A 12,204-nucleotide genomic window follows, 5' to 3' on the forward strand; every position below is an offset into this window, starting at 1 on the left:
TTAGAGAACCCACCTATTCAGAAAAGGTACATTTTGGTGGCTCCTAAGTGTTAGGCCTTAGACTTGCTGTCACAAATTACCTGGAGAACATATTAAAAAGCAGATCCCTGCATCTCACCTCTGGACACTGATCCAGAAATTTGAGGTGGGCCCCAGAATATGCATTTCTAACCACTTTTCCTTGTGATTCTGATGCAAACAAGTTCAGGAACAACTGCTTTAGGATTTCACAGTGCCTGAGGTGCTTCACTCACTGCAAAAATACTGAATATTTGTCATGTATTCAACACACCATCCGTCCATTGTACAACACCTTACTCGGCTAATGCTATTAGGGAACCCCAGGAGAAACTACTAAATGAACCACCTTCCACGGCACTTGATTTCAGTTTCAATATTCCAATTACTAGGAATTCTACCAAATGCATACTAAATACTAGGTATCTTGGAAGACTTAACTTGAGGAGCACACAAACATTCGTACACTTGCATATGACGTACGTATTAGTCTACTGCAGCCGTCTGAAGGGAGTTTTGCCACATTAAATATAAGAGTTTTGTCTTCAAAAGCCCTGTCTTAGCTAAACTCTATGAGCACTAAGGTCTCAACTCTTTTTATTGGAGGCATGCCCAGGTAGGCAGAGGCTGAACGAGGAACTTCAGATGGGCTCCAATAGATAGGGAGGCTGCTATTCAACTAAGGTAAGTGGGAAAGGGTATGCCAGGAAGCAAGGCCTACAGGAGCATACGTGCAGAGCCTGAGACGATGATCATGTGCCAGAGAAGAGCCAGTCTGACTACTGCGGAAAGCAGTAACAACAACGGTCAACTCCAAAGTCAAATCAAATGATAAGGTAAAAGATTAGGGAGATACAAGAGAAGTTTGAGAAGTAACATGAAGAAAGTGCTGTTTTTTGTTTTTTGTTTTTTTTTAAGTTTAGTCCAATAACCACTACCAGGATAGACTGGAAGAGGGGTAAAAAGGCCAATTTATGGAATGGTATCTCAGGGAATGGAAAGGTATATACATGCAGCTTCTAAAAGGTACTTAAAACAGCAAACATGTGAGAAAAAAAAAAAAACTGGCTCAAGATCTTGTGTAAGAACACAAAACATGTCTAATTGAAAATAAGACAAAAAACACACAAAGAACAGACAAAAGTGGTGCTCTGTAGTTCTGGAAAATGGTCTGCTTTGCCTCTCAGAGAAATCTGGGCCAAACTGAGGATACCAGCTGTTATCTGATATTTTTACAGGAACCGAATGGGGGTGGGGAAAAAAGGAGCCTGCTGCTTCCCCACCACTCCCACCCCCATTTCAGAAAATCAGAAGAGAAGTAGCAGATGTCACAGTTTAAAAGCCACAAGGCATTACTGTCCTTTCTTCCACATATTCTGCCAGGGCAGCTGGGCCCTGAAGAGAAAGCTGGGCAATGGGCAGTGAGGAAGCAGCCATCATCAATGGTCTCCTTGCAAGCCACGGAAACTACTGCAGAAGAACTTACAGCTAAAGAACTGACTCACTAAAATAAGGATGATTATTTCTGGAATGGAGAAAAGGGTATGTTCAGGAACAAGCCACCCCAACCATCCCTTCCAATTTCTTCGTAACCACAACTCAGGACCTCAACACTAAGATAAATTAGCAGCAATTCTGGAAATCAATTTAAAATGGGGAGGCCTTCAAAAATCCACAGAACAGAGAACACACAAAACAATCTGAAAATAACTGGATATCAGATTTTTTTAACAGCATTTGATTATTACCTAATAGTAATAATGTGGGGCACCTGGATGGCTCAGTCAGTTAAACAGCCACCTCTTGATTTCAGCTTAGGTCATAAACTCACGGTTCATGGATTCAAGTTGGGCTCTGCACTGACAGTGAGGAGTCTGCTTGGGATTCTCCACACCCCCCCTTGCTTTTCCCCCATGCTCACGGTCTCTCAAAAATAAAATAATAAAAAAAAATTTTTAAAAAGAGAAACATGTAGAATTCTTGGACATCTTACATCCAAGTATATTTGGGAGCTACCCCATACAGTTCCCTTTAGATAAGACAGAGCTGGGAGGCATTCTTCCTACAGGCCAATAAAGAATGAGATGTCAAAACTACCCAGAGCTAATGAATTACTTTAGTTAACAATTCTGAGAGAAGCAACTTTTAAGCACAAAGATGACACTGCATTTCCAGATTTCTGAAAAAATGAGCAGAATCTAGACAAGTCTATAAGCAAGATGGATGCCACAGTCAGCCTTGACTAACTTACCCTCACCACTTCAGGCTATCGTCTGAGCTGACTTCTTAAATCAAGGGTGGGAAATAGGTTCCAACTTGAGTCAATTGACAGAGGTTGTCTGGAACACTATTTTGAAAAATATTTGGGAGCCACATCTAGACTGAGTGGAGAAAGACTGCCATGATTGATTGGCAATGTCTGCACTGGGCAGGAGAGGGGAAATTGATGGCACGTGCACTAAGCGTTTGCCAGAAGCAACATCCCTTTTATTCTGTAAAGGAAAAGAAATCTATACTGCAAACTGGATTAAATTCTTATCCAGATACAATCTACATTGGCATTTCGAAAATTCACAAAAGTGGGAAAATATCCGCAAATTATTTACCATTGGTCTTGAAAAGAAAAATGTAACAGGAAAAATAACCTGTGTGGCAAGTAAGCTCATCTAGTCAGTCTCCTCAAAGTCAGAGCAGAGTCAAACTACAGCCCAAGGACTACACCCAGCCTGCCAGCTGTTTTTTATGACCATGAGCTAAGAATGATTTTTTTATGTTTCAATGACTGGGACAAAAGAAAAAGACTATTTTGTGACACATGGACAGTACATGAAATTCAAGTTTCAGCTTCCACAAATAAAATTTTACAAGATCACAGTCACATCTGTTCGTTCACATTGTTATTGGCTATGGCTGCTCTCACACAAGGGAAGAGTTGAGAAGTTGTGACAAAGACTATATGACCCACAAAGCCTAACATAGTTACTACCTGGCCCTTTAGAGAACAACTCTGCCAACCCCTGAGCTCAAAGAGCTGGTCTAAGGTTTCCCCAAGTTATATGGCAAGTAATTCACTATAAAGGAAGGAGACTTAATTCAGCAGGCTTCACAAAGTACTTAGCTAAGAAAGTTGCTGCTGCCGCCTTGTTAATAAGGAGTGATTACATGAAGTCCTCGTGAACAGGTTCCCCCGTCATGCAACAAACAAAAAATTCTGCTATGCCTCCCAGAGAAGTGTCTATGTGGGCACAAAATGAATAAAGGAAAGAACTACACGAAGACTTCAATTGTTTTTAATCTCTGTTCTGCAGGTAGGTATGAAGAAAACTGAAACATACTTTTATTGTTTTGGTTTGAAGTCTCAATCCATTCAGGGTGTTGATAGCTTTCTCTGCATCCTTAGGGTCAATGTAGTTCACAAAGCCATATCCCAAGCTCTGCCCTAATGAAAGGGAAGGAGAAAAAGGCATACATTAGTTCTACACCACTGATGCCAGCGATCCACTCTCATTTTGGCATATGGTCTTGTCATTAACACCAGCACATTTTCTCAGTAGTAAAAAGAAGTCTACGTTAATTCTTCTAGAAATATACGTGTTTTTTTTCATCTCCTGTCTACTACATTTGCAAGTTTAAACATCAGTTAGAACTCAGCAAGCTGTGCATTTAAAGTGCACACGCACACACACCTCCAAAGCATTCCATCAAACATGTCCTGCCTGAGCCAGAGCACCCAGCAGCAAATGCAATGTTCAGCTTCAGAGACTGTGGGTGCAAGTCTCTGCCGAGCTGCTGAGTGGGTTTCACGGGCATGACTTATTCAGTTTCGTTTTCTTTACCCAGAAAATGGGAAGGCATCACACATCAACCAAGAATCTGTCAGTGTTCTGTACTTTGTACCCTGGCAAATTTACAGCCTTTACCAAATACAATTATTTCCATTTAAAAGGTGAAGAATTGTGTGTGCACATGGACATTTTATAGGAGGGCCTCTTCAAATAAACTGAATCTAATTTTCTAAAAAAGATTTGATGACCTAGATAAGGAATACAGGGAAATCTGAAGATTTACACTGAGAACATCCAAGCCAGTAAGAACGAGAACATGTAGGAAGGGAAGAAAGTATAAACAAAAATAATAAAACACAGTTACTCAAGTAAGAGCTGCTTAAAAATCTTGTTTTTCCCTATCATCTGAGCTCTCTAACTCCTGGCTCAATGATGTCCTAACTCAAAAAAAAAAAAAAAAAAAAAAGGAAGGTATTCAAGAGGCTGGAATCAATGCCATGCACAGGTAAGTAAAGCCAATCTGAAAGGTCTCAATTTTTCAACTACGGGAAAGTTTCACAGTTTCAAAAAAATGCTACACTAGAGTAGGTAACAACAGTGGACATAAGAAAGGTTTAGTCTATTAAAAGTTAAACCAAACGAATTGAGGGTTTCCAGGAAGATGTTCGGTAAAGGTCCAAATACTTTTTATTAAGTATCGCTTCTGTATGAATTTCACAGCAAACTAAGGGATCTTCGTCCTTGATGGGGCACTTTAGGCACATGTGGTTATGAATACAGGTTTTTAGGACAGCCACTCCGGTTATCCAAATGTGGTTCCCTAGAACTATATAAAAAAGAGAAAGAACACTAAATACAGTACCTAAGAACTATGGAAACTTGTAATTATATTTTGGGACCACTATCAGAATTTGGGTGTTGTACAATACCCACAACTAATATGTCAGTTTACCTCAATAAAAAAAAAAAAAAATTGGGGTAATCATTGCTAAAGTATCCCTCTAATCAAATTGCATTTTTTTCCTGTTTTTAAAAAAAGAGGGTGAAGGGGGTTCCTGGGGGGCTCAGTCAGTTAAGTGTCCAACTCTTGATTTCAGCTCAGGTCATGATCTCAGTTTCCTGAGTTTAAGTGAGCCCTGCACTGGGCTCTAAACAGCGCAGAACTTGCTTGAGATTCTCACTGTCTCTGCCCCTCCCCTGCTCACACTCTCTTGGTCATTCTCAAAAATAAATAATAAATAAAAAACTTAAAAAAAAAAAAAAAGGTGAGGGATGAGCTAAAACTAATTCATTATTTTTTTTCTCACAATAATCACAGAAGTTTTGTTTTACTCACAGGTCTATTTTTAAAAAGTTCCATGTGAAGCCACTGTATTTTAAGCATTCATCCTTTTACTAATTTGACATTTACCATGTGTCTATAGCATGTATAGTGCCCTCTTAGAAAATGTGCTGCAGCTCTATTGTCAAATGGGATGAACATGAAAGCTGCTCAAGGAAGCAGTTAAGATGGAAAGAACATGGGCTTTGGAAACAGACACACAGGAGTTCTAAGCTTGCCTCTGCTGTTTATTAGCTATGTGACTTTGAAGAAGGCTACTTAACTTCTCTGAGCCATTACTTCCTAAATTCTAAAATGAGGATAGTAATTTCTATCCAACAAGGCTGGTGAGGCAGTGATGAAAACATTCGCTACTGTTGGAAGTAGATCATTTTAGTCAAAAGATAAAGTAAGGAAAAATAACATGTATCTACTACATGTTAAGGAGTTTCCACGTATTCTTTCAAAATTAAATCAAGAAGATGCTACAAATATAATGGGGAAAAGAAAGGCAAGCCAAACATTGTGCAGTTTTGTCACATTGCTATTCTATAACTAAACAGGTCAAATAATCAATTATACCAACGTTAAGAGTCTATTTCTCCTATCTCCTGACACTATCCTCACACCTGCATTTAAATAGCCTCTAATCAAAGTGCTTTTTCAACCCTGGTTGCACTCTGAAATCATCTACAAAGCTTTGCGGCCGGGCGGGGTGGGGGGGGAAGCAAACAGATGCCTAAATCCTATTTCCAAAAATTTTTACTTTATTAGTCTATTATGAAGCATTGGTAACAGGCTTAAAAAAACCCTGGCGATTCTAACAAGCAGCCAAGTTTGAGAATCACAGTTTTAATGTGAGAGATAATCGGGGGCTACAAATCTGGCATCTGGGAAGCCCTGAGAGCAGCCACGTGCTGAGGGGTCGGGGCATGGAAGAAACTTTGTGGGAGGACTGTTTTTACAGATCTGTTTTCAGGTAGAAGTGTTTCAGAGGTCTTCCCTCTAAAACCTTCGTTTTATCCAACACTTCAGAGAAACTGTTTCTTGGCCTGTGGGGTCACTCTCAGGCACAGCAGTACCTGCTGGAGGTGGGTCACCGGGGAAGGTAAGCCTGCCCTGCCAGTCCCTGCTTAGCTGTCTCCCAGGCTGGTTACTCCTAAGCACAAGGTAGGCACTCCCAATGTTTGCTAAATGAATGAGTGAGAAACACAGTGGTGTTACGTATTTAACCAAAGCTATTATCCTCAACATCACATCAGATGGTCCATCCACTAAATGGGTCTTTGACCTGACCCCACATAGCAATCATGGCTAGCTGTAATGAGTCAGCCAAGTTTCTAGTACCTGTGAATTGACTACACTCAGAAAATATTTATCCCTAAATGACCTCTCCTCCACAAACAAAGTTTCTAATTTGCTCAGTGGCATTATCAGGAAGAGCACCACCCATCAATTACAATATGTTTGAAGTAAGCAAAATTTTACTTTTATTCGAAGGAAGATAATATGAAAGGAGAGATTTGCTGCAAAAAGGCTGCATTTCTAAATCCACTATAGTAGCTGAATTAGCATGTTGGCAGTGAAGTACAAGAGAGTTAGGAACTTCAGAGATTTTCATTTTAAAATATGTTAGTCAAGTCAGCAAATATTTATTGAATGCTTATAATAATTTAAAGCTTTCAAAGATGATACCAACATAGGCAAGACTCCCTCCAGTCTCATCTTTCAGCTATGTGGTATTCTACTATTTAATTTTAGCCTCACATTTATCATATGAGATACTCATTTTCCTCTCCTGTGAAGGACATAGGAGGATATTTGAAGCTAGGCAACGTCAATCAGCTTCCTCAAATCAAAAAAGCAGGTAGGAAGTAAGGGTCAGGACTTGATTCCAGGACTCTCAAATGCTACGCTCTTCTCAGCTCAATTCACAGCTGGTTAATATATGAATAATGTTACCAGGCATTTTCTAACAGGGGTCTACCACAAAAACTGTTCTGAGACAGTTGCTCACTGTCTCAAATTCCTATACTTTATGTGCAAATATCTGTTTCTGTATGTATGAATTTCAATGCTATTATTCATTCCTATGACAAAGTAAATTGCCTCTTATTTATATAGTGACTACTTTACTTCAGGTTATCCTAAGTGAGTGCAGATTTCTATAAAGTAAAAGCAACATTGAGTCAAAATCAAGAAAAATTATTTAGCCTGGATCCACTTTTTCCACTCTTGTATTCATCAGCTAGTAACTAACAGTCATAAACCACCAGGGAAGGCATGGAAACCAAGAATCATTTATCCAGATCATCCAAATCTGGTTTTCAAATCATTCTGAATTTAGAATGTGCATATTGATAAACCCAAAACCAAGAATCATTTTCTTTAAAAATAAAAATTATAAAGCTCTACATTTAAATTCCAAGTATAAAAGCAACCCAGCGTGATTAGAACTGAACACAATGACAAAGCTAAGGCTCTCCCAAAAAATCCTTCAAGACAAATAAATCCTGTCTTTCAAGGCTAAAAAACTTCTGGTAACTGGATATAAAGAATAACGTCAAAGCACTTGTCCCCAGCTATCTATACAAGCTACCTGTGGTCCCAAGGCTCTTAGGGATTTTGGAACCATTAATCCAAGCCTTAGTCCTAACAGGGAAGAGAAGGATTCTAGAATTTCATTACAGAGGAAGTCATGTGAACAGTTATATGGCCTAAGACCTCCATGCATGTACTGAAAACTCTGGGTCAATACCACACTTCAGTCCATGCATTCTATACACTGTGTGTGCAAATGCCTTTTGTTTTGCATCTTCCTTTTTAACCTAACATACATGCCACAGAAGATCCCTTCTTCACAAGAGACAGAAAAATCACTTGTAAGCTGCTCCCGGCATAAGGAGAACAGTTATAAACAGGCTCCTTAGAACCACAGTCAAGTGGTCTATAGCACAGAGCTGAAGCACTCCACAGGCCTCTGAATGGGACCGAGGCCCATCAAGAGCCACACGGGGATCAGAACAGGAAGAGGAAAACAGGAAGAGTCCTTTTAGTAACAAAATGCTGGTGGGAAACACAGTAAACTCCAATTTATCCCAAACTGTGCGTAATTCAAAGCAGCAGCCATTCCCTTGCCACCTACATTGCTTTTAATAGCATACTTTAATTAAAAATTTAATTGCATATTTTAATTAAAAATACACAATCTTCTGGACCCATTTAATTCAAAGGTCACTTTACTTAGTCTTTTCTATTTCAAATTACTACCAATGTGCAGAATATCAAATTACCCCCTCAGGTTTAAAGGTAAAGGTAATAGACCTCCATAATTCTTGATTATAAAACCTGGTACATTAATTTTATCCAACCAATATTAAGTGAGACCCTTCTCAACATGGAACTGTGGAAAGTAAAATTCTGCATTAAAATAAGTCATCCTACACATTTCTCACCAACATTTAGAATTCATTTGTTCAACAATTATAGAAAGTCTACTTTTTGCTAGTCCCCAGGGACAAAAAGTTCCTCTTTATAAAACCTACATCCTGCTAGGAGACAAAAGAACAAGCTCTACAGTGTATTAGAAGAAAATAAGGGCTAAGGAGAAAAAAAGGAGAGAGGAGAGTGTGGGGAAGAGGGTCAGGGATGCTATGTAAATAGAGTGGTCTCAGAGTGGGCCTCACCCTGAAGGTAACATCTGATCCAAGACCCAAAGGAAGTAATTCATAGTCTAACAGGAAAGCTGTGTAAATAGACCAGTTTGAGTGTAAGTTCTACCATAGGGGTATCGCATCCTGCCAGTTCTACCAGCTAAATCTGCCCCTCCTTCCCCCTCCTCTGATTAACACAGGTCCTTGTGTACTATTCTAACCCAGATTACGGCTACAATACTATAAGCAACCACCCTTTCCCTACACTCATGTCAATTCCCAAACCACTTGTCCTCCACCATGATGCTGTCCAGATAATCTTTTTTTTTTTTTAAAGTTTACTTATTTTGAGAGAGAGCAAGCAAGCAGAGGAGGGACAGAGAAAGGGAGAGAGAGAGAATCCCAAGCAGGCTCTGCACTGTTAATGCAGAGCCTGATGCAGGGCTCGAACCCATGAACCATGAGATCATGGCCTGAGCCAAAGTCAGGAGTTGGACACTTAACCAACTGAACCACCCACGCGCCCCCAGATGGATCTTCCTCAAAGACAAATCCAATTATGCTCTGGTTTCCAAGGTCATCATCGGCTTCTTGCGAACTTCTACTTCACACATACCCTAAAATGGACATTCAGTTCCCTGCGCACATCTCTAACTGGCCAACTCCCACATATCCTTTGAGACTTTCTCTAAGACCCTTTTCCTGACACAACTTGCCCCACTCCCAATACACACTGTTCAATCCTCCTCAGTCCTTCCACAGCCCTTATATTATATATCTTTATCTTAGTACACATGGGTAGTGAGTCAATTTGGATACCTCCCCACCCGAACCCCCGCTAAACTGTTGAGCAAGGGCAAGCCACACATAGTTCCTGACACAGAAAAACCTAGCACAGATTATTACATGTTCACTGAACAAATGAACGAGCTAATGAACAAAGAAACAGCTGTCTGCCTTTCACGAACTTAGGTTTAGAGGAGAGATGCCCTGCTGCCCATGTCCCTACATTGTTCCAGATGGATTACAGAACAAAGGTGCTCAAATGTTACAGTGTTCTGTCCTTACAAGGGAGCGATGCGAGATATTTTTTTAAATAGTTCAAGTAAGATTTCTCATGAAAAATTTCTACAAATACCTTTTAAATGAAATCTCAATTTTAAAAAATAATGTCACCTACAGTAATTTGATAGATTTACATAAATCTGTTTCACAAATCTGTAAGTATGAATTATGGGATGTCAGCATATAATTTTGTTGAAAGTGCTTTTTCACTAATATAATTAAGTCTGCCGAGACTATTCATGTACAAGTCAAATAAAATGCAGAGTGAATTCTGTAAAAACCTGGTAGTTGAATCAACAATAAAAGGTGACTACACTGATTGATGTGTATCTATTATTTCATTTAGAGCAGTAGCAATGTTTTATGAAATAAAAAAGGACAAAAGCAGCACGAATCTTTTCTAAACCTCACAGTTAGCAGAAACAGGTCACTATGGTCCTCTCTGACAAGCAAGACTATTTACAATCTAAGGTTAAATAATGCAATAGTTTAAAAAAAAAAAAAAAAAGGGCAAACTGAAAAGATTCATTCTCCAAACACAGCCCCTATATAAAACTTCACCCTTTAATTTTAAAAAAAAAAAAAGCAAATAATTTGAATCAGGAAAACAAGTTAATTCCGGGCGAGGGAGGAGGTACGGGGGCGGGGAGGGCAGGGAAGGATTTTTTTTTTTTTTTTTTTTTTTAAAGACCCACCTACCCCTCCCTCCCCCAAACACACAATAAAGTTGCCAATGTGTTGTGTTTCTTCAGATGGACTTTCTGTTCTTGGGCATTGGTTATGTGTGTCTGTTCAGACAGGCTGTGCACTGCGACTCTGGCACCAAAGCAAGCAGCACCAGACTTTACAAAGGAGCTTTCTTAATATCTCAGATCTGATATGTAACAAAACCATGTGGACACCACACACATCAGGGTAAAGGTTTGAGAGGATCTTAGGAGAACGGAGGGATGCAACCCTTTCTAGTCACGTTTTCGCTCCAAATTCTAATTCCTGACTTGGCCTGAGTCTCCTCAGATACAGCATGCCAGATGCAGCAAGACCTTTCATTTAAACACTCAACTAACTCAGGTCAAATTAAACAGGTCCTCCTCACTGCCCTCTAATGAGGAAGATCAAATTGTGAGGCAGAGGACTAGTGAGATCCTATTACTACAGAACACACGCCAGCCTCCCTGAAAGCTCAGAGCATTTTTACCAGCTTCCCAAAGGACATTACCAGGGATTAGCACAAGGAAGAAGAATTCAACCTAGAAAGCTCACATAATACAGAAAACAGATGGCTCATTCAGAGACTTATCTTCCACCCAAATGCTAATAAAGCTGGCCTAAGACTAAAATGCCCCAATATTTTAAAATGGTTTTCTGGACTTCACAGATATGTTGAGATAAGACAGAAGAGTTTAAATTGTAACTTTTCTGCTGAAATCCAAGTTGTAAATAGTGATCATTTGGTAAATATTACCTAAGCAGCCTAATTCTAGAGGGAGCTGTTAACATCCCTAGCACCAAGGCATCTTCCTTTCAAGTTACTTTGAATGGCCGTATCTGTCCTCTGATTATGCAACTGGTAGAGCTCTATTTTCCTATGGTTCCAATCCCAGTAATTATGAATCTGCTGGCAATGCAGCGTGACCTTGCTTAAGTTGGTGAAACCGTGGATTCTTAATACATCACAATTTCAGACAACGTTAAGAACTCCCACACGATTCAGTCTTAGGCTATCGAGAACAGCAATAGCATATTAAATTCTTGAGTACTGCACATGGGTACTAAGATGTCTTTCGTCCAAGACCAGGAAAATTAAGGAAATATGATCTTTATCCAAAGTGGGGAAAAGAAACTAATTGCTCTAGCATATACAACTTAGGATAAGATTTTACACTGGATGTTCCCCAACCAAAGACAGAGTGAGATATTGTAGCATCTCAACACCACAATTAAAACAAAAGCCAGCTCTCATCACTTACTGACAGCAATTAGTTGCTGTCAAAGAAAAATCAGCAGTCCTACCTTAAATACTGGAGCGGCCCCTGGCCCCATGATGAGAACAAAAATGGAAAAAAAAAAAAAAAAAAAAAAAAAAAAACCCTCTGAGCTAAGGCTCAGAAAAACTGAAAACTATTTTCAGTTTAAGATCTAGGTCTGCTGCCATATTCTCATTACTTTGTTAATTATAATTAACTCTGTACACATTTCTTGTAATTAATTTTGTACACACACAGAGGCCTGTGTTATTTGCTTTATCCTGTGCTTTCTTAAAAGGCAATGGTATTATCCGAGCAAATATCATCTGAGATGAGGGCAAAAGAACTATACATCACAAAATATTGCTGGGGCAAAGAGAGAAAGCAGTTAACAA

The 12,204-nt window shown here is 39.4% G+C and overlaps 1 protein-coding gene across 14 annotated transcripts in view; it reads right to left on the minus strand.

The window, feature by feature from the left end:
- ELAVL2 (ELAV like RNA binding protein 2) overlaps window positions 1-12,204 on the minus strand; it is a 165,237-nt gene that overhangs the window by 36,227 nt on the left and 116,806 nt on the right. For all 14 annotated transcript variants that reach the window (XM_045468174.1, XM_045468169.1, XM_045468179.1 and 11 more), the window contains one exon: window positions 3,354-3,457. In XM_045468174.1, coding sequence (XP_045324130.1) covers window positions 3,354-3,457 — 104 coding nt within the window. The remainder of the gene's footprint in view (window positions 1-3,353; window positions 3,458-12,204) is intronic.

This window comes from Leopardus geoffroyi, chromosome D4, assembly GCF_018350155.1.
Source record: "Leopardus geoffroyi isolate Oge1 chromosome D4, O.geoffroyi_Oge1_pat1.0, whole genome shotgun sequence".
NCBI classification, from domain to species: Eukaryota; Metazoa; Chordata; class Mammalia; order Carnivora; family Felidae; genus Leopardus; species Leopardus geoffroyi.